We start from the raw sequence: 23,540 nt of genomic DNA on the forward strand, positions 1-23,540 counted from the left end.
CCTAGGTCAGGACAGAAATGCCCAAGGAGGAAGCTCTCTGGAAAGGCAGCTAATGACAAAAAAATCCCTGCAAAACTCTGGGAGCAGGCAGTGGCCTGTGTGTTCAGCTACTTCAGCTTCTCTCCCTGCAGGGAATAAAACCCCACAGCACTGAGGCCACTCTGGCTCTGTCACACCACATTGTGAATGATTCCAGGGGCGCAGTTTCCCCTTCACTGCTCCACCGTCCACCTTGTCATCCCTACTTTGCCATTCCTGCTCTCTCACCTAGCCTGACCTGCTTTGCAGAAGCCCTGAACCAGCAGCAGGACTCAGAACAAGGTCAGTTTTGTGACACTGTCTCACCCATCACCCAGAGGAGTGAACGCCACAGTGTCTGCAGCCTGGGAAGCCAAACCTGCCTTTTTTTTCCTTCTTCTTTTACTTTGCACTACTTGAAGAGAGATATAAATCTCCTGGCTACAACCTGGCAGTTTCAGCTCTGGGCAGCAGGCCACACAGAAATCCAAAGCTTCCTTTAGCTGCACCGCGTTTCCTTCTCCCTGAATACCTGGAAGCAGCCAGTGCCTACATATATTAACTCCTGAAAGCAGCTGCCTTCCTCCCACACCGCTCAGCTTAGCTCACCTGCTATTTTGATGTTCAGGTTTGCATCCAGGAGGAGATTTTCTGCCTTCAGATCCCTGTGGACTATGTTACGACAGTGACAGAAGTTGACAGCAGCCACAATTTGCTTGAACTTTCTCCGGGCTTCCTTCTCGGCCATGCGCCCATGGGCCACGAGGTGATCTGTGAGGTGAAGGAGAACACAGGGTTATGGACACAGTGGCTTCTCATGCTCGTGGAGAGAGCTGGGGAGGTGGGAACAGTGGGGGTACAGTGTGGTTTCCAGCTCCAACACCAGACATGGAAGAGGCACAAGCAGGGATCAGGCACAGCGCTGCCAACCCGTCCCAGCCTGGGCTGGCTCCGAGTGAAAGGCTTTGTAATTTATTTTATATAGAGGACAGCTGAGGGGATGCCTGGAAAATCAGAACTGTTTTGTACACAAGTGTGAAAGGTTTTAAGATCTCTTTCTATATCAAAATATAAATGAAGCTTTTCCAGCCTTTGCCTTCAGTCAGATCCCAAGCCTTGTACAACATCACCTCGAGAGGTGCAGCTTCCTGGCCACGTGCCATCCTTCCTTCCCCTGGTTTTTCACAGGAAACGTCTCTTTGGTCTAATATGCCTCGAAGATAACTCCTGCTGGAACCAGCGAGGTCCCAGGTAGCCACAGCCACAAGCAGCTGCTCACCTCAGCTCTCCAGCCAGCACAGCCACCACCAGCTGCAGGAGGGATTTAACATCCTCCCTCTCCGTGGATCGGTGCAACAACATCCTTGCGAAATCCAAGAAAGCATTTCATTATAAAAATGGAGCTGGCCTCCACTACGGAAATCTGAGCACTCCCAAATATTTTGCTGAAAGCCTGTACTCTCACTCAAAGGTAGTGTTTGCTGCCAGCTGGGCTTTCCTTGGAAGCCAGCACTGCACACACGGACAGGAAAAGCCTCTCCAAGAGATCACAAAGGCAGGCACACAGCAGTGACCCAGCTGAAGTCAATCCACTTAAAACCTGGAAGAACCAGGCTCACAGAAGCCACTTGTCACTGTCCCATGGGTGGGGATGGACAGGCAGGAGACAGGCAGCAGAAAAGGCAGAGAAAGGAAGCCTCACTTCAGGAGGTTGTAACTCCTTGGTGGGGCCATCAAGTTGGCCTCAAAACATTTCTGGCCAAAATTAAGCTGAAATGATTCATGTCCCTCCCTGAACTCCATTAAACTGGGGGCTCAACACAGATATCTCTTCTTGAAAATAATAACAACAAATCACTTGTGCAGGTTTCTCATCAGGTGGTTGTGTTTTTCCCCAGTCACCCATTCATTAAAATACCTGCGACATAATTGACTCACAGTAAATACCAATTACCAAGATCCATCAAAGCAGTTGTGCTGCTCCTGACTGCACAGCAACCTACTTCTGCCTTTGCCCACTCATGTTGTGCAACAGACTCGAGGTGTTTTTCAAAGAACTTGTCAATTAACTCTTATTCATCGGATAAACTTACTCCATAAGCAAATCTGAACCAGGGCTGGAGAAGGAAAACCATCACCAAGTCAAATCTGACCCACAGCTCACTCACTCAGCAAAGCAAAGTGACCATCTCAAATTGCCCCATCATATTTCATTAAGGCATTTGTGTGGTCATAAATTTGTTACTCTAAGGAGACTGACAGCAGAGCACAGCAAGGGTTGCTCCAATTTAAGCCACTGATCAACAGGTAATAGCTCAGCTCCTCAACAAGGTCATTCACACCTTCTGCTCTGCTGGGATTTGGGAGCCAGCCTGTCCATACAGCAAGTTCCCTTGAAACAAAGCACAAGGCTCCAATCTCTCAACAATTCCCGAAATATTTCAGCCATTCTCCTGCAGGCAAGAAAACAAACCCAGCTACTGCAGCAGGTGTCTTTCTGCAAGGCTCTCCTAAATGTATTTTTGCCCAAACCAAGCTCAGCAGTCCTGGCACAGCCAACAACACCCGCCTTCAGTCCTGGCATTTGGGGCACCCCTGCCCTGTGCCTCTCACCCAGAAAACTCTGCTGCCCCTCTGCCCAGCCAGTCCTGCTTAGGCTGCAAAAAGCCCTTTTTGGGTTAGGCGTGAAATTTCACTTTTCACGAAGAGCTGGGAGCGGAGGCCCAGGCTCTGCACGTAGGCACCGTGCTCCGAGCCCGCTGACATTTCTGCACCAGCTCCAGAGGAAGGACAGAAACAATGAGGCTACAGAATACTTCACATACCACCAAGGGCAACTGTATGCCAAAATTAACCATTGAGAGCTTAGTCTGCATAAACCTCCCATGCAGTAGAGGTTACAGAGCTGACCTGAGTGTTGAGCTGGGAGCCAGCACCCTGCTCTGAGCGTGCCAAGAGCACCCAGACCCATGGCTGGGCCGTGCCGGCATCACCACGCTCCTCGGTGCACAGCGATGCTCCTCTGGGTGTCTTCCAGAGAGGAAGGAATGCATCATCTCATTGCACAACGCTTACAGACATCAGTCACTGCTCTCTGTACTTATATGAAGCACCTGATGCTGCTCTCTGTGTTAAAAAACAATCCAACCCTACACTGAAGAAAAATCACCTTCTGGTTCAGAGAGCACTGACACACAAGTTTCCACTCCCCGCTTCTGGACAGACGCCTCCTGCTTTTAAGCTGCTTTCTGTCTGGAAAACAAACGCTGATGAAGCTTCACATCTCCTCTGTGTGGTGGATTAAGTCACATTTCCAGTGAATTAGGTGACCTTGTGATGTCAGAAGCAGTCTGACCTTCTAGAGACGGGCACCACAACGTTGTTTAGTGTGTCTGCCCAGTTCATGCTCACAGAGCTCAGGACAAGCGGGCGGGCAGTGGGGAGACAGGGCAGACGTGGTAACCACATGAACCAGATGATAATTTTCTAAATTTCCTGTGATTTTTTTGTTAATCAACCAAGAACCCATGTTCAGTCAGTGAGGACTGCAGACTATTTACAGTTTTCATAGTAAACAGCTGAAATCAAACCAGCTTTTTAGACTATATTCCATCTGACCTCAAAAAAGGACACTCAAGGGACCTGGAACAGAGACCACCCTATGTTTAAAAGGAGACATTCATTTCTTCATAATGTCAAACCAGCGACCCAACCACACGCAAAACACGGAGAGGGACAAAAATAACAATTTACATTTGGCTGCTCAAGCCCACAGCAAACCCAAGGCCTGTCCCTGGTCCCTGCGCGCCGCTACACAAACAAAGTGAATTATCAAACCATTTCCAGTAAGAGATGAATCAAAGGCTCTTACGGCACAGCTTGGCTGCTGAAGGAGTGCTCAGCCCTTTTACTGGAAGTTTGGATAAACAGGTAGCACAGCCCTCCCAGGTGCTGACCCGGGATCCTGCAGAGCTCACACCGACGGACGGGCCAGACACGCCGCCAGCGCTGACTGACTGGGGCCATTTAGAGAAACCACCGCTCCTTCAGCTGACAATTCTGACCTCTAGCACTGCCTGTGTAATACCGACAGCTCTATGGTACGCTTCAAGCCTTGGGAAGTTCTGAAAGCATCAGGGAAGCAACTTAAGATGTGTTCCTTACAAAAACTTGCCGTTCACAACAGCACAATGCTGTAACTCCGGTTCTGTGAGGCTGCCCTCAGCCTTACCTTGGGTGTTGGGCATCCAGAAAACCACAGCTGTCAGTCCCCCTTACCCTTCAGCACTACATTTTAAGGCCTATGTCACGCAGGTGTTAGAACATGACCGAAAAAAGTTTAAAAAGACTCAGCACAGGCCAATTTCACAGAGAATCCCCAGTGCCCAGTAAGAGACACGGTGACAGTGGCTGCACTGCCCACACACACCTCACACACCATCCCTGCAGCACATCCAGCCGTTCCCAACCAGCCCACCTGCCCTAGGAGGGACAGGCACTGAAGCTCTGTGCAGGTGAGGTTTTACCCAACAGGAGAGCCCAAGCTGCCATCAACTTTGTTTCCACCCCACGAGGACGTGAGACCCTTCAGCGCTGGAGATGCGAGGACTGCAAGGAAACCTTCCCAGAATGGGCTCCTGTTTCCTCCCTGCAAATTGCTTCCGCTGCTAGAACAAAGTCTTAATGGCTCCTCAGGAAACTCTGAATACAAAAAGCTTGAGACTTGAGTTTCCCCCTCTCTGCTCTTGCACTGAGGGCAGTGCCCAAAAAAATCCTCAAAACTGGGTAGAGGCACGACCTCCTGGCTTGGGTCTGGAGAAGGCTCACACTGTTACAGGGCTGGCTGCTCCCAGCTATCAGTGAGGATAAAATGCTGGGCAGCAACATGGAAATTAGCCATGCTAATGAGCTGAATTTACTACAGCAGAAAATCTTTCAGAAAGCAATTAGGTTTTCACTTCGACTCACGCAGAAGGCTATTTTTGTAACCAAAGAATTCATTCCAAGTTTGTATATGAGCTTGCACATAGCTCTGGATTTAAAAAAAGATGAGCCCATCTCTGCCAAATTCAACAGAAGAGGGAGAAAAAGTAAAGAGAGATTTATATTTTTCTGTGGTGATACACACCCAAGCCAACCCCAGGACATGTGCAGGTGATTTTGCTGGGCATGGGAAGGTGAATTTCACAAGCCTTTGGAACTGCTGAGTGTGTCCAGCACCATGATTCACATTTGAATAAACAACTGGAAGGCTCAGCAAGCCAGTTTTTCACCAGGAAATCCACACTTCCCAAACATCAGCTGTCACTTGCTTCCCCTTCGGCTGTCACCTTCTCAGGGAGAAATCCAAAGGACATGGACAACGTTGACAAGAAGCCATGGCAACCATCTACAGAGGTACTGAGGAACTGGTGGCAGTTTGTAGTGGCTGGAAACCAGCACTTTGCAGCTTTTATTTTCCTTAATTTGGGACTTGCTTCACTAAAAGCTTCATCTTTTATTACAACTCAGCTTCTCCTCCAGCGAAGTGAGAAGTGAAATCAAAAGTGAATCTTCTGCAATGACTGACGAGGACAGGGAGAGTGCTCCCAGGAGCTGACAGGCCACGTGTGATGGTCCTCACTTCCTTGATTGAAGCTAATTCAAGCACACAGGATTTTCCCCCTTTTTGGAGGCTCACACTGGCAAAGCCAGTACTGACCAAGGTTGCAAAATCCTGACTCTGTCACCCAGCACAAAATTCCAGCGTATAAGTGAATTCCTATTTCTGTAAGTTTTGCTATTGTTCATCAAACAAATTAATAAGTCAGCCCACAGTCCTTTCAGTTGTGCTGCACAGATACTTTTCTCCCTTTCAAGAACAGCTCCTGTGGTCAAGAACACTCAGCCAAAACTCTCTGAGACAATGGTGCTTGAAAGGGATGTAACCAGAGCTTGCTAACATAACATCAGATATCAAAAAGAAAAGACAAGACATGGTTTTGAGCACAAAACACTCCAGAACTGCAGGACTGCCTGTTTCTTTGAAAGCTACAACAGTTCCACTATCATCAGCAAGGTTCATATAACTTGCTGGGAAACAAAGCATTCAGCAACACTAAAATCCAACTGCATGACTATTTCCAACATCTTTAATCCCAAAGTGAGCATGAAAGAAGAGCAGCACCACCTGTCAATGAAACCCAAAGAAGAAACAGAGGTTATGGGGGTTATTTTTCCATCGAGTTGGTCTCATTTATTCCCTTACTCCTCTTGTCAATGGAAAGTTTGCAGGCTGAAGGGCACCTCTTGGCTGAAACAAGAGAGTGTGGCAGCTATTTTCAGTTTACTGTAGTTGACCAAGTGCATTATCTGATTAAAGAATGCAATAAATGTACTTACCAAATATTTCCCCTCCACTGGCATACTCTGTCACCAGATAAATCATCCGCTCTGTCTCCATAACCTGCACACAAGGACAGAGAAGTGACACATAAGGAGACTGCTGAGTGCAACAAGAAACAGCTCTAAAACCACCTTTATTCCTTCTGTAACACATGTGACTGCTTTCATCAAATCCAAACTATAGCCTCCCTGTGCTTTCCAGAGCCATGTGGAGGAATGGACAGCAACTGGGGACAGTAAGGATGATACAGCAAATTTCAGGCACTCAGTCTGTAACTACACATAACACTTCACCTGCACCTTCCTCCTCCTGTTCTGTTTCCCCTCCCTTTAGTGTTTGCTTCCCGGTCTTGTCCTGTTCCATCAGCCTGGGAGACTTCTCAGGGCTGCTACCCTGCTCTTCTCCCACCCTAAACAAAGCCAAGCCGCAACTGTCACCTTTTCAGTATCACATCAAAAGCTTTAGATGGAATAAAATAGGTTTCAAAAGGTTTTTTGGCTCAAAAAACACAAAAGGTTTATAGATTCAGTTTGCAAAGAAGCACTCCCTGAGTACCTTGAAAATGCCACAGTCCCTGCAAGCATCTCACACATGGTTTGGCCAAAGTAGCTAAATATTAACCTCTGTTACTTCTACTCAGTTTTAACTCTTTAGAGTCCAAATAAATACTCGTATCTCTCAAGCACAGGTGGGAAACAGAGTCCCTTACTCCTCTGCTCCCATTACTCTGCTGCACCCTCCTTGCAGAGGGGCACCACCAGGTACCTGTGTAAAGGGGCAGACCACGTGGCTTCTGCCTCTGGGGGTTTTGTTTGCAGACAAAAAAAAGTCAAACAAGCTGGAGAACAAGTCTGCAAACAACATTCAAAAACAAGTCTGCTGCCAGTATTGATCCCCTTCCAGGAAAGGGCTGAGCAGATCAGCAGGGCCTGGGGGCCACAGGGAGCTGGGCAGGGAGAGGAGAGCCCTGTCCTGCTCCCGGGTGAGATTTAATCCCTCCCTTGAAGTGAGAAGGGGAACCTGCATCCGGTTTCAACTGGGAAACTGAGAAGCACACAATGGCCATAAACAAGTGGCAGGAGGCCAGCCCACAGCGGAAGCACGATGTCCCAGAAAAGAGAAGGATTAGCTACACTTTCCCCCTGCCCCTCCAATCAAAGCACTTTGAGACCTCGAAAATATAAAGGAGTCTCCCAGTTCCACGTAGAAGGAATGGAGAGATGACTCTGGAGAAAGTGCTGCTGCACAGTGTGGAGTCAAGGGATGGAAACTCCATTGCAGAGTGCTCCTACCTGGTACAACCTGATGATATGTGGGTGGCAAAGCATCTTCATGATCTGGACTTCTCTAAATATCTTCTTCAGGTTCTCTTCATCCAGCTGAGTTTTATCAATGATCTTTATCGCAACCTGGCAGAGGGGAAACAAAAGAGAAGTTACTGACCCAGCTGCATTATCCACACACCAGCTCCCTGCACCAGGGCTGATATAAACCCCAGCAGGGATGGGAATGGGGGTAGTGTCAGGCTTCTAACAACTGAGGTATTTATTTATCTGTTTTAAACCAGAAGTGCTCTTTAATGCTACACTAGTGCAGTTCAAACAAGTCTAAGTGCTTCCAGTCAGCTGCTCTCCAGTCTCCAAGGTTTTCCCTCCACCTCCCTAGTGCTGGCAGCTCCCAGCTCCTTTGAGCATGGACTGTAGAACCACCAGACTCCAAACGTGGACACACTTCCATGTTAAGAACCACCTGTCCTCGAGTTCACTGAGCACCCTGTTTCATCCACACACAGACAATAAGGAAGGGAATCTTTTCCAGAGTGCCGGGATGAGCAGGAGAGAAAAGGCAGAGTGAAACCTTGATGGAGAAAACAGCTGAGAGAAAAAGCTGCTCTGCCTGGCAGAGGAACATCTGCCTTGCTGCTTCTAAATCAAATTTCAGCCTTAAATATCTTCCTCCCCACCACGAAACACCCCTGCAAGCGAGCAGCTCCAGTCTTGGGGTTTGTGGGATGAATTACCATCCCCCAGCAGGTTTTCTCACTTGGAGATGGCTCTCCCTGGGAAAAGAACCGCTTTTACAAATCCCCTGGTTGCTTTGCTGGGGAGCCTAATTTACACAAGTCCTGCCCAGGAAGGCTGCAGGATCATGCAAAGGCCTGGGGAAGGGCATGCAAAGCAGCCCCGCCGCAAAAACCGCTGAGGATGCACAGCCAGAAAGATCTGACACAGAAATGCTCAGCTTGTCCCACACCCCAAAGGGGACAAGGACAAGTGCTCTGTGCACAGCAGTGTGCCAGGACCACGGGCACAAACCCACAGGGGCACACGACCCAAACACACGTCCCTCTTTAGTGCCAACCCCAAGGCAGGGCTGAGGGATGCTCTCACAGCCACACGCACAACCAAACAAAAGGATCTTTAGATCCTTTAAGGGAATCTTTCTTTAAGGGAACAATCTGAAGCACATGAAAATTAAGCCCCATATTTTATGATCAAATCCCTGCCAGAGCAATAACCGCCCTGCATGTGAGCAGAACCCAGCAGAATCCCGAAAAGGCACCCAAGTACAATAAGCTGTTTCTTTCACTTGAAACCTTTAATTCAGAGCGCAGGAACGCTTCCAGCCTTCCAAGTCACTGAGCATGCTTCCTACAGCAGCACCGGGAGCTGAACGGCAGCCAGGTCTGGCACTCGGCGCTGGGAGCTGCTGGCAGGAGCAGGGCTGGAGCTGAGGCACGAGGTGAAACAGCAGCAGGGGCTGCCAGGCACCAGGGCTGTGATTAACGGGGTGCAGAGCCGGCCCCGCCGGCAGCCCCGCGACGAGCCCAGCGCGGGACGCGCGGGTCTGCGCCGCACAGATCCAAGCACAGCGCTCAGGAGATGGCTGGGAAAGTTTAGAGAGTCAGAGGGGGACTGGGAAGCACTCTCCACATGCTTTTCACCCAGGGTTTTCCTGCAAGAACGGCCTTTTGTAAAGCTTGAGCATAAATATACATAAAAGCTAAGAGACGCTTCCTCCGAGAGCAAAGCCAAGATGTCTACCCAGAGACATGAGTCATTTTCAGGCCCAAAGACGTAAATGAAAATCCACAGATCTGGAGTATTCCTAAACTCCTTACTCATTCCCAGCTCTGTATTTGCTCTAAGGAAATCTCATTTCCCAGCTTAATTACATGGCTCGAGCTGCCACTCTCGGCCAAGTTCAAGGTATGTAGAGCATCTGATTGCACCCAGCTTGGTCAGTAGGGCCAGACACAACAGAACTGGATTCCTCTGGCTTTCCCTGATAACCCGGGGCAGGGAGGACCAGGCTGCCACCTCCCTGTCCCCTTGTGACGCTGCGGGATTTACACGTGGTGAGTGAAACTCCACGCCCAGAAGACACACAATACCTGGATCGGGAGCAAAGCAAGACAAACAGCACTCAGGAGATGTTCTTCTTGTGAAGGATCTCATCCCGAGCTCAGCCAAGCAGCCCCAAACCCACACCCACCCTCAGGAGTTACGCAGGGGAGAGACCTGAACGGGTTTCTTCCAAATGTTTTCATTCCACACAAATGCCTCCAGCAACTCATGCAACATGAAAGGCAAAAGTCTCCTGAAAAATCCTGGGGAAACCACCTCGTGCTCCGGTTTCAGGAAATGCAGAGCTTCCTCAGACCAAGCGAGGGTGGAAGTAGGAAATCCCCTCTGCGCTGGGCAGCAGGGACACGCAGGGAATTTCAGGGATGGGGGCTGATGTTCCACCGGGGCTTTGCAAGGGAGATACAGTTGGTTTGTTCCAGAGCTTTGCTGTTTGGGTTCTTTTGGACAGTCACTTTTTTTCCAGAGGGAAGGACTGGTTTAAAGACTTTCCAGAACAGACCAAGTTGGTTTCTCTGTTCCTGCATTTCCTAGCTGGCTAATATTCTCCCTTCCCTCGAAAGATGATTTGGGATTTCAACAGAAAAGAGTCTGGCTGAGGTCCTCGGGTTGCACCAGCCAGACTGACTCCATCTAAAGCTCAGTTACAAGGAATGGCCACAATGAATTCAGCCCTTTATTTTATTTTTTCTTTATTTATTGGAGATTACAAACTGGAGAAAAACAACCAAACAAAAGATCTTTAGGATCTTTAAGGGAACAATCTGAAGCACATGAAAACTAACCTTCCTGTCTTAGGATAAAATCCTTGCCAGGGCAATAACTGCCCTGCCTCCAAATATAAAAAAAATATTTATTTATTATTTATGCAAAAAGAATCACTTTCAGGAGTTAAAATAAACTCCAAACCCCAAAATCGAGTGCATTCCCTCATGCTTACAAACACGACATAAAATAGAGAGCAAGACTAAACATCATTAAGTAAAGCACACATTCAGGCACAAGCATAAGTGGAAGAAAACCATGATCTAAATTCTTGAACAATGAAATACTCTAAAAAAGGAGTCTGAGAAATTAACTATTCTTTTATCAGAAGTTAATGAAGCTTACAGGCAGGAGGATAAATGCCAAGCCTGGAGCATGCATGCTGCTACCAATTAACAAAATGTTCCCGCCACTTGTAAACAGTTCATTTATTCCTTCTTGCATCCAAGGAAAACTTGCACTAGTAATTTGAGGAAGGAATTGTTCTTTGGGAGAAATGGCAAGTTGCTAAAAACAATTGGTGGAGAGCAGGTAAGGTGTTCAAAGTGACACCTGCAGGGCGCTGTGGAGGCCCTGCTCTCCGGAGCCAGGTGGCTCATCCATTGTTTTTCCAGATTTTTCTTCTCCTGGTGCACTTCAGCTGAACACTGCTCTGTATTTCTGTGATCCTAAAGCTGTGCTGAGTATATGTGCATGCCAGGCAAAAGCCTTGTGGGGAGGAGTGGAAATTTCAACCACATGAAAGCAAAAGGGGTAGTTGGGAACTGGAAGGAGGGGTACCGAAACTCTGGACGGCTGAAAGGGAGCACTCAGTTATCCCTGATACCAGCATGTCCCACTGCATCCCACGGGAAGTCAGGAGGGACAGAAGGCACATTTCCAGCCAAGGCGGCAAGACGGCTCCAGTGCACGCCAAAATGCTCAGAGATGTGAGCTCCTGGGGAGGAGCCCAGGCTGCCCCTCTGCCCTGAGCACCGACCACTTCCTTCAGCCCAGCACATGAAGCCTTGATAATTCTTACTCTCAAACTCACAGGATTCTCCAAGTGTAACATAAACAACATTACAAATTCCTATCTTGCTCGGAGATACCAGATTTTCAAATCTGGCAGCCAGCAGAGCTAAACATGCCAAGGTGAGGGGCTCTGAAACAAGGCACAGGGCTTGAAATAGGAGAGAAGAGAATATCAACCTGCAGGAGTTAAAATTTATGTGGACATCTTGTTTCTGAGCTGAGTGGATAATAATCCAGACAGACTTCCTTGAATCCATAGTGCCCTGCCAACAGGAAGGGAAATGAACTGCTGGGTGCCCAGGCGGATGGGCAGGGAGAGGACAGCCACTGTGCCCTGCACTGCTCCAGCTGCTTGAAAAGGCTCTGAGAGGGAAAGAGGTGGAAGCACGGTCTGTTTTCAGTGGAAAGGAGCCACGGGACACTGCTTCCTTTTATTCCTGTGCTGTGAACAAAAGAACAAGCCAGAGACCCTGGCCTGGGCTAACATCTCCTCCTTCATGCCATGCATCTGCTTGGATCTAATTGTAACTGTAATTCAGTGATAAATAGAATTTCTTGCATGAGTGATCATTCCATAAAGAGATCACCTTTTCCCTTTCAGTTCAGTTGTTTCTGCAGTGGCCTGAGTTAAAATCAGAAAACCCCACTTCTTTCAAAAGGAGCCCGTGTGCTCAGTGTGATCAGTGATCACTGTAGAAGTGTAATTATGGCAGTGGCATTCCTATAAATCAGCACGGATCTCCTCCATGGAATGGGAGCCAACAGATGGCACCGGCAAACCGACTGCATTGAGAAAATCAACATGTTTATTTGGGAGCAAGACATTTCCTAGAACTGTCCCGGGGAGTCCTCCTGCTCCAGATTCCTCCTGGAAAACGCTCAGTAAACAGTCACTGGGTGTCTTCTGCCATGGAAAGAGGTGTCCCTGCAGCTCGGCTCCTGTGTCACTCCGAGGGCACATGGCAGAGTGCAGCCACATGGAGAGCTGTCACCAGAGAGGGTCTCTGGAATAAATGAATAAACCTGGAGAAGGCTCATCCACCCGAATTCCTTCTACATTTGCAGTTGGCAAAGGAGCCCCCTCCTCTCCGTCCACAGCAGCCTTACTGTGCTGACAACGTGAGCTGTCAGAGGGGCTGACAGGGAACAACTCTTCCCAGCTGCTCCTGCCTGCCACAAACACTTGGGAAGCTCGGGAACACAGCCTGTTTGGATTAAGCAGCTGCTGGAGGGGTAAAAATCACTCCTGTAAGCAGATACCAGAGCTGCACAGGACCTTCAGGAGAACTCCAGGAGCAGAGACCAGAATTACAATTGAGAAGGGGGAAAAACAGGGATAAGGAAGTACACACTGGAGATACGTATATGAGCCACACACAGAGGCACTCAACTGGCATATGGACACACGGCTGTGATAAAAACACAACGTGAACTCCAGGCTACTGCAGGTCGTGTCCCTTTTCGGGAGCTCGGCTGGGTGGATGTCACTCGGCAGCAATGCCGCGCTTCCGTATGGACACTCGGATGGCAGAGGCACATGTTTCTCAGGCAAGCTGTCAGCACAAGCCTGCTGGTGTGTTTAGGGTCACTAAAAGCGAGCTCTCTCCATGCAAATAGGCAATTTGTACAGTTTTTAGTCATACGAAAGCGCTTGACAAAGAGGAAGCACTGACACTGTCGATCCCCAGACTTCTCTTGGCAAGCTCATGGGTAACACATCTCCTCCTCGGAACTAACTAACCAGCAGAACCTACCTAACTAAAAGTGATACAGCAAATAAAACTAGGCCAGTCTGCAGCAACATCAGTGGCTTTTGGAGGTGGCACAAATGCAAATATTGGCAGCAACTGAAAGCAGGAAACTGTGGACGAAGATGTGCACAGAGAAGCTGCATTTGCTCAGGAAGGAAGTTCTCACCTTGTCCACATCCCTCTGCACAATCAATGCAGGGACTTGTGTCTTGCACAAGGTGAAGAAAATACTGATGGTGTTACGAGAAAAGTCAATACATCCAAATCCTCTTGGCCGGCTGCAACGTTAATACCCGGCTTGTGTGAGCGCCGTGCTCTGCCGTGACCTTTCCTTGTCCCAGAGGGAACACAGCCGGGATTGCAGTGGCCAAAGCACAAACCCCACATTCACATCTACGGCTCAGAGAACCAGCTACGCCCAGGTAAGAGAATCTCATCATTTTAGGGCATGTACAGCAGCTTACACATGTCACAGGACAGGAAGCTCATCTGCAGCACCCCCAAGGATCCCAGCCTTTACCTGTGCTGAATTCCTCCTTTTCCAGTCCTGGATTAACCCTGTGCCAGCAGCTGCAGCTTCTCTTTTCCAGCAGAAGCCATCAAAAAGGTCCAAGAGGTGAGTGCCCCCTACTTGAAACTTGCTGCTTCAGAGCAGGAGCCTCAGTGCCAGTTCAATGGTGACTTAGTCCCAAATGCAAACTCTTTCCTATTCTGGAAGTTGCAAGGGATGACAGGTAAATTCTGTCCTGTTCAGCCACAGCGAGGGAGAAACAATGCTCTGCAAGCCACGAGAAAGCTTGGTCACATTGCTAGAGCTCTACTTGCCACACTCACCTGGATGCCAGGTCCCAAACCCTCCTGGAGAGCTTCTCCTCATTATTTCATCACCTGGGGCAACAGCGGGAAACAACAGAGAGACTCGGAGTTACCTGCCCTGGCTGACAGACACTACAGCCGAGCACGCTGAACAGCATCAAGGGCTTTGGGACTGCAGAGAAAGGCACGGGAAAGGGAGCTGGAGATGCCAATTAGATAAACAAACCATTCTGGTGCATGAAGAACCTCCCGCTGCAAACGGGAGGTGCTGCGAGGGCGAGCTCCATGAATCATCACCTCAGGCTGCAAACACAGACCTGGGAAGAGGCCGAGCACAAGGACAGGCCACAGTACTCCACACAGAGCTGGGAAGAGCATAGCCAGGATGTATGGAATTACCACATATCCCCACAAAACCTGACGGCTGCTCAGCAAGTGCCCTGGGCTTCAGGCTGGCCAAGACTCAGAGGACCAAGCAGTGACCAAGGAGATCAGCTATCCACAGCTTAAGGACAGGAATCCCTTAAGCTACACCACATCTAGCCTTTATCCTTCTTAATGACATCATTTCTAGAGCTTTTTCAAGTTCTGTTCAGACAGTGAATCTCCTGGTCCCAGCCAGTGGTGCCTTTTTCTCCTGGGCTACAGCAAGAGACTACACAGGACTGAGCCGAAGGCAGAGCAAGTCTCAGCACAGCAGACTGCAGGTAGCCACACCTAACCACCTCAAACACAGCACGGGATAGCCACACCACTCCTGTCTCCTGAATTCCAACGGGTTCACACTGTGCCATGTCTGCATTCCCACTGACCTCTCTGTCTTTTCATTTCGCCCTCTGTTACAGGAGAAAACCCCTCCAGCCCCAACAGCTTCAGCTGACATTTATGCCAGTAATTTGTTTTTAGTTCAGAAGCCTTGTAAAATTCCTGTAATGCTTCCCAGATGCAAGGCTGAGAACTTCACAGGAGTCGGAACGTGAATTAGAGGTGGTATGGAAAATTATTTATCCTGGTGAGGGAAGGGAGCAAACCACACCGACAAATGCCAGCCTACAGCGAGTACTGCTGCACTGAAATACGTCCACACGTCCATCCACAGAGAGCAGACACCAGGAGCTGCATGCCTGGGAGGTCAGTTAATCAAACTCCTCCATACCTGGACTGTAAATGCAGAATATCTAAGAACGAGTATTAAAAATCCACTTAAGCCAAAGGAAAAGAGGCTGAGGTAAAAGGCAGGTTGTAAAAGCTCCTGCTTGTAGCATTAGCAGGAATTCTAGTGGGATGTAGCAGGGCAATGCTGAGTGGAAGGAATGAAGGCTCAGCCCTGAACATGGCTGTGGTGCAGCCCCACGATCTGCTGACAGTCTGCAGCGCTACCTCCATAGCTTCCATGCAAATTAAAAGCACTCTTGGCACTTACTACACAAAGACTGCACTTGATAATTAAAACCGGTTTTTAAATGCACTTAAACTAGTGCAGAAGCTCATGGAGGTGCATTTAAATCGATGCAAACTGGTTTACTAACAAATGTGATGTAAAAAATCAGAGCCCGGTCACGTAAGCTCGACTGTTCGGCCAAGGAGGCTCAGATCCAGCCTCCCTGACAGCAGATGGGAACGCTGCAGTTCTGCTCTGGCCTGACTGGACTCCTGCTTGAGCTACAGCTTGGCCTCCCAGCCACCTGCAGACAAGCAAAGCCAAGAGGTGAATCAAAATCTGAGAGGACACTTGCCCACCTTGGTCCCTTTCCAGCCCAGGTCACCCGTTCAAACCACTTTCTTAATTGCTCTCCACTCAATTCAGGCATTGCGCCTAAACATCCCATGAAAACAAATAAAGTTCAGTTTACCAGCACCTTGAATACCCATTTGTCAGTATTATTTCAGGAGATGTCAGCTGAACACTGCAACTGACCTCCATGCAGGAATCTGACTCCAAACCTCTCCTGAGATTGCCACTGAATCATTTAGAGAATCCCAGAATCACTGAGGCTGGAAAAGCCTTCCGAGATCATTGAATCCAAGCTGAGCCCAATCCCCACCTTGTCCGCAGCCCAGGCCTTCCTTGGACACCTCCAGGGATGGGGACTCCACCTCCTCCCTGCGCAGCCCAAACCAATACCTACCAGGAATTTGTAGAGAATGAGAGGGTCCCCCCCGAGCCTCCTTTTCCCCAGGCCGAGCCCCCCCAGCTCCCTCAGCTGCTCCTCGTGCCTTGCTCTCCAGCCCTGGAGAGAGTTGCTTAGCAGCAGAGTTTTGGAAATGTAGTTGCACGCAGGAAGAAATCTGTGACAGCAGGAGATGCATCAGGAATGCTGCTGTGGAACAGAGCCCCAGCAGAGACTGGCCCTGAGAGCAGAGGAGCCATGAGACACGGAGTCGACCTGCCAGGTTTCATGGGAAAGGCCTGGCTCAAACATCAAGACAAGTCTTTAAAAAGCTGCAGGATATTACAACAAGCAGGTTTGGAAAGTGTTATACAAAGTTCCCTGGATTGTCATTTTGCTCTAATTCAGTCGTGACCTAAAAATGCAATTGACAAGGAAAAATAGTGCATTTCAGGTACAGAGTGTGCAGTCAGAGGCAGGTTTGAATTACTGGCTTATAAAATACCAAAGCTCAGAAATAAGGAAATTTAGAAGCTGGTGTGTGTGAAGTGATGTGTTGAGAACACGCTGTACGTTAGGGTTTGGGTTTTTTTAAGCAATACTTACCATGCAAAGAACACTACTCGGACCAAGAGGTCTCCTGTGAGGGGAGGGAATACCTCACTGCACTCCTAACGGGCACGGGGTACCCAGCACTGGTGCAGCACAAGTTAAGAGTAGCTATTTTCTAATGACAGAAAGTGGCTTTTTTTTAAGGACAAAGCCAACACATGCAGCAGGAGCACCCTTGGCTGGACTCCCCGGCCTGCTGTGCACCACAGAAATCCTCCTGCCCTAAACTGCAGGGAAAACACCTGGCACTGCACCAGGACATGCAGCACAACCACAACGTCATTTGGGCTGGAAAAGACCTCCAACATCATCGAGTCCAACCTGTGACCGATCCCCACCTTGTCATCCAGCCCAGAGCACTGAATGCCACATCCAGTGGCACCTTGCTTGGACACCTCCAGGGATGGGGACTCCAAACCTCCCTAGGTTAGCCCCTTCCAATGTTTAACAACCCCTTCTGTGAAGAAATTCCTCCTGATGTCCAACCTGAACCTCCCCTGGTGAAGCTTGGGGCTACCACGTCCTCTCATGCTGTTGCTGAGTGCCTGGGAGAAGCTGCCAGAGCCACAGGGAGCCTTTGCACCGGCTTCCAGTTGATTTCCTGAGGCTCCGTAAGGGTTAAGGCAAAGGACTTCTGGAAGATATTAAGCACCAATGTCTTGGCTTCCCTTCTGCAAACAGCAACAAGCTCCAGAGGAATCTGTCATCCCATATAACAATCCCTTTCACTCAGCCCCAGCAGCCTGTTCCCTGCTCCTCGCACAGCCCGAGCGCAGCGGCTCCGTGCTGGGTCCTGCTCCGGATCCTGCCCACATTCCAGGGAGGAGGCCGGGCTCTGCAGCGACGCCGGCATGCACAGGAGCTGTAACGGGCACGTACATTGTGTGCAGCTACACTCACAAGTGTAACAGCTCCTGGGTAAATGACAAGGCTGCAGGAATGTTAAGTATCACACTGGGATCACCACACAAAATCAAAAGCAACAGATAAGATGGAAGGAATCACTATTCCTCTTCATATGCCACCAGGTCCATTTGGGAATACGGGATTCTGGGCTCTGAAACAGACTTGCACCGATATTTTCCGAACCCTGTAAGTGTTGGCTCTTTTCTATACTAAAGTCAAACTAGTTGGATATTCAAAATAAATCAAGAGCAACAGCCACGCACTTGCAGAAAAGGAATTTTTTTCCCAATATCTAAGATTTCAAACGTATAAAATGCCTTTTTTTCAGTATTTATAATTTCAGATGCATCGAGTGCCTGCATGTGCATCATCCTGCTGCTGGTAGGGACTGCAAACACTGCTCCCTTGCCAGCACCTCTGAGACCACAATTAGGAGGTGACACCATCAGCTTCAGTTCTAGGATTATTTTCAAGGTGCCAATTGCATTAACACTACGGCATGTGGAGCACACTGAGCTGGAAGGGGCCGAGATTTTGCCAGGAAAGCGAGGAATAAAGCAAGATGCCAGATCTAGATGATACACTGGGGAATTTTTAGACGCTGCGTTTGCAGCAGGAGCCTTTGTGCAGTTTGCCACGATCAGATGGCAGTTTCTATGGGAACAAACAAGCAGTGGCCCTGTCACAAGATGTCTTGTAGAGACACCGATGAAGGCACTGAGTCTCTGGAAAGTTTCTCATGCTGCAGTGTAGCCTGGCAAAGATGCTCCAGGTCGGGTTATCAGCTTGGGAGGCAGAACTATCATGATACACCCGAAGTATTTTCAGTACAAAGTCAGTGCAGTTGTTACACTCAAAATTTTGAATCCAGTCTTTGTGTGCACATAAAGCTTTGGAAGGCTGCACTCTGCCTCTCAGAGACTCCTCCATCAATAATGATGTTTGTTACGTGCCACAAAACCCAGTCACTGGAGTCTGTGTTTGGCTCCAAAAGCAACAGAAATCATCAAACTAGTGAGACACTATTTTTTAGCTTCAAACATCAGAATTTTCATCAGTCACAAGACTACAGCAGAAAGCAATTTTCTTCTCAAAACCACTGCTTCTATTTACCATCCCCACCCCTTAAGTTAATTAAAAATCCTTCAATTAGCTGATTTAGGGAGGGTTAATGTTATTGTCAGGAAGACCGGTTCCCCTGGGCCTGAAAACAACTGTGGCTGCCTCCAGCCCCTGATTACACAGAACATTTTCAGACTCAAAGGTTCCAGAGTATCACCACCCCTCACTCCAGAACTGTTATGAAATGAAGTGGAAATTTTTAGAAAGAGAAGCCAAAAGTGAAACTGTGAGGAATGCAGGCTTCAACACATTAACCCTCAACAACCAAGATAAACCACATCCAAGAGATGGAGAGTCCCTTCCTCACCCTCATCTTGCCCATGCTTTGCAGGAGAAGCAAACCAAATTGTGCCAGCTTTAGTACCACGAATTTACCCCCAGTTAGATGGGAGAAGCTGCCCCCAGCCCTCTGCCCTCAGCAGAGTTTATAATGGCACAAAGGAAGATGAAAGCAGCTTGGGTCTAACCATAAAATCTGGCTTAAAATAAACTGATGTTCTACAGCAATATTACCTGAGTGAAGTCAGAAATTCTCTCACTTTTAGCAAGGGATACAGAGAATCTCATTCCAGCTTGCTGAGGACAAAACACCCTTGCAGTCATTTCCACTAAGACCTCCCAGTGATGTCAGAACACAGGACCTGCCTCTTGGAACTTCAGGAAGTTTCTGCTCCCCCCAAAACCACAAAGATTTGCTTAAAATTTGAATTTGTTTCATAACAAAGCAAGCTTGACAGAAGAATCTTCCACAGCAGTAACTGCACAGACCAGCTTATTAAAGAATCACCTTTCACTTGGGCACAGAACTGAATTACACCACCAGAGAAGCCTACAAGCCACTTCCAACAAGAGTATCTGATTTCCCTTATCAGCAGAAATTACTTAAACCCACAGATAACACGCTCAGGAGCTGAAAACCTACTTCAAAGCCAAGCCATGATCCAGCCCCGGGCTCTCGGGGCCGCGTGGCACAGCGCAGTGTGAGCAAAAGGGCACCCAGACACTGCCCTGTGCCAGGGGCTGCCAAAGCCGCCCCAGGAGCCTGGCTCACATGCAGGGCAGCGACCTGTGACAGAGGCTGGGTGTCACCTCCCAGCAGAGGACGGACCTCGTGCTCATGATTCACTTTCTGCACTCCGAGGAGTGAATTCAGCTCTGGATGGGGCAACTGGAGCTTCCCACTAACCACCCCAGCAAGGCTCCCAAATGCCACACGTGGCCATTAGCCCCAGGTTGGTGACAGCACGTGGCAAAGAGCCAAAGATCAAACAGCAATGGGTGCCACTCTGATCCCTGCTGCTCCTTCTGTGCAAATCAAACTCGTTCTGGTGCCAACAGGCAGCACCAAGGGCTCAGGTGCCCAGAGACGGCACCAGCCTGGCCCTCACATGCGACAAGTAACCATGGCTGTCACCAGCTCTCAAAGCAGGGGACAATGGAGTATTTTTGGAGCACAGACGCTGCTATTTTGAAAGCACTTCAGCACTGTAGTACCCAAATTCTAATTGTGGCTGCTGCTTTGCTTTGCCACCATAAATCCTGTTCCGAGGGAGTAAGACAGCAGCCAATACATGAGCGTAGGCATTGCACAACTGGGCTTCTACAAGCACTTGGTGTGAAGAATAATGTTCTTAAAAGATTAAATTTCTAGGGAATGTTTAAATACTGAAGAGTAAACACTGAGTCAGAGACGCACTAAATACAGGTAAATGCAGCAGGGGCACGTGGAAGCAAAGCCACAGCCTGGAATTCTCTCAATGCCTCTCCTTGTACATGGGAAATTCAGGGCCCACAGAGGACAAAGCCTCTTTTATATGTGCAGAAACTGCAAGAAAACAAAAACCAAACAAATACAGCCAACCTACAGATCCGTTTGGGGGTCCTAAACCAAGTCTACAGCACACAACTTGGCGTGTCTGAATTTTGGGTATTTGAGCCGTTCCACACGTACAAAGCCCAGGTCAGGCAGTGAGTACTTACAGCTCACGGGACCACTGAGTAACACAGCACAGAGGAGATGGGTTCCTGGCCACCACAAACGCCTGGGGAACCACTGTGCATCTCCGGGAGTGCACCAGTGCCTCTGGCCAGCACCGCTCCCCTCCACACACACGCACCAAGCCCAAAATACATCACTTTTCCCTCATCACAGTATTTCCTACTTCTTCCAAGCAGCAGGTCAGGACTCATTGCATCAGGACACTGACCACACGTTTCCATGTGCTTTCAGCAGAACAAAAATATTTACTTTCACAAGCACAAGCTGATGCGCTACTAAATCATTTCGCTCAGCCTAGACCTAATAGTCCAGTGAGAGCCACGTAAAAGAGCTACGTATTAAGGTAACTCTCCAGTTCCAAGAGCCACAAAACAGAGGTGTGTTTTCCTTGTCCACACAGCACACGGCACTTTCTGATCCCAAACTCCCCTTCCCAAAGTGCAGCAGCAGGAATTAACGCTGCTTGCCAGCATCCAGCGGGAACCAGGAGTGCGGAGCTTCCGAGCACGTCACGGCTTTTGTTAACCCCAGCTGGGGCTCACAAAACCTCTGTGACTTCAGGAACGGGTCAGTCCCAGGGCTTTCCCTGACCTCTGGGGGCTGCCCAGAGCCTGCCCACCCCTGCCCTGCTTCATGTCCCAACAAAGCCCGAACCACTCTCAGCCGAGGGATTTTTTGCCTTCTCAGAAGGGAAAAGGGACCATAGATAGTTCTCTGCAAATTTGGCAGGCCATGTGGGAACTGATACAGCCAGGGTGGGCAAGCTGGAGCCAGGAGAACAGTTTTGGCTCCTAAATGAGAAGCCTGAAAAATTGGAAGTGGCGCTCCATTTGTTTAAATTACCTTCTGAAACCATGCTCCATATGTGGGAATAAACAGTCACTCTGGTAGCCCCAAACACAACCAGGAGTAAATTGTTCCAAGATGCACATCTGCACTTACCAAAGATCAGACAGAAGGGCTGCCAAGGCAGGGCTTCATTCCCCTTACAGGATTTTTTTGGTTGTTTTAAGAACTCTTAACTGAGAATGGCAGCCCAGAAAGGTGCTGTACATGGACAGACCACCATCGTCCCTGACTCAGCAAATAAAGGTCTCAGTCTGTCCTGCTGCCTTGGAATCACGGAATTGTCTAGGTTGGAAAAGCCCTCTAAGATCAGTCCAATGACACTGCCAAGGCCACCATTAACCCATGTCCCCAGGTGCAACATCTACATGGCTTTAAAACACTTCCAGAGATGGGGACTCCACCACTGTCCTGGGCAGTTGTGCCAGGGCTGGACAACGGTTTCGGTAAAGAAATTTTCCCTAATATCCAAATCTCCCTTGGCCCAGCCTGAGGCCATCTCCTCTTGTCCTGTCCCTGTTCTCTGGGAGCAGAGCCCGACCCCCCCCTCCTCTCAGGGAGTTGTGCAGAGCCACAAGGTCCCCCCTGAGCCTCCTTTTCTCCAGGCTGAGCCTCGTCCCGCTCCTGGGGCTCCAGACCCTTCCCCAGCTCCACTGCCTTTCTCTGGACATGCTCTGCACCTCAGTGTCACTTAGAAAGCAGTTTTTTGTTCTTCTGCACATCCACACAAAACCACAATAAAACTCAAAGTCTAGCTGCAACTTGAAGTGACTCTTTCTTATCATAAGGATGACCAGGGTCCCATCTTGAGGGCAGGATGTCCATCCTGGAGCGAGCCTGCTCCATCCTTGTGAACACAAAGCCAGGTTTTTCACACACAGTTTTTTACACAGCCCAGAACTCGAGTGCTTTAAAGCTCTGACGCCTGGGCTGTACAGTCAGAGGGGACTGCAGCCAGCAGCTCATACTGTATGGCTATCGGATGACGTGCCCAGTAAAACAAGCTGCTGCCTTCTAAACCTGGAGTATCACAAGACCACTACATAAATGTCAGGCCCGGCAGCGCCCGCTTGCACCCAGCCCCGCAGCCAAAACACAGAGTGTGCCCTGAGACCTGCAAGGGATTAAGCACAGACCTTCTGCATCGAGTCTTCATTTGAGATTCTGCTTTTCTGGGGACGTGCACACTGGTCAGGGCATGTCCAGAGCACATCTGGCATGCCTGGAGTAGAAGAGGTGGGAAGTTGATTTAACAAGCGACTGACCAGTCCTGGGCAAGGGATTTATTGCAGCTGTACAAGAAAGCATGGAAAAGTGCAGCAATCCAAAAACACTGCCTTGCTCGTTCACACTTGGTATCAACAGTCACCCAAATTATTTCCTTGCTTTTGTGTCCAGGGAAGGGAACGGAGCTGGGAAGGGGCTGGAGCCCCAGGAGCAGCTGAGGGAGCTGGAAAGGGGCTCAGCCTGGAGCAAAGGAGGCTCAGGGGGGACCTTGTGGCTCTGCACAAGTCCCTGACAGGAGGGGGCAGCCGGGGGGGTCGGGCTCTGCTCCCAGGGAACAGGGACAGGAGGAGAGGGAACGGCCTCAGGCTGGGCCAGGGGAGGCTCAGGGTGGACAGCAGCAGGAATTTCCCCATGGAAAGGGTGCTCAGGCCTTGGCAGGGGCTGCCCAGGGAGGTTTGGAGTGCCCATCCCTGGAGGTGTCACTCAGTGCCAGACTGGACATGGCACTCAGAGCTCTGGGCTGGTGACAAGGTGGGCATCGGGCACAGCTTGGACTCGATGATCCTGGAGGTCTTTTCCAACCTCAGTGATTCTGGGATTCTG

General features: G+C 49.3%; 1 protein-coding gene across 4 annotated transcripts in view; it reads right to left on the bottom strand.

Annotated features, from left to right (window-relative positions):
• The window catches only part of SIK3 (SIK family kinase 3), a 70,936-nt gene that overhangs the window by 26,883 nt on the left and 20,513 nt on the right, over positions 1-23,540 (bottom strand). For all 4 annotated transcript variants that reach the window (XM_068994820.1, XM_068994822.1, XM_068994821.1 and 1 more), the window contains exons 2-4: positions 7,696-7,812; positions 6,400-6,463; positions 628-789 (exon numbers count right to left, since the gene is read on the bottom strand). In XM_068994820.1, the coding sequence (XP_068850921.1) occupies positions 628-789; positions 6,400-6,463; positions 7,696-7,737 (268 nt within the window). In that variant the 5' untranslated portion in view covers positions 7,738-7,812. The remainder of the gene's footprint in view (positions 1-627; positions 790-6,399; positions 6,464-7,695; positions 7,813-23,540) is intronic.

Source organism: Aphelocoma coerulescens, chromosome 24 (genome assembly GCF_041296385.1).
Source record: "Aphelocoma coerulescens isolate FSJ_1873_10779 chromosome 24, UR_Acoe_1.0, whole genome shotgun sequence".
Taxonomy (NCBI): Eukaryota; Metazoa; Chordata; class Aves; order Passeriformes; family Corvidae; genus Aphelocoma; species Aphelocoma coerulescens.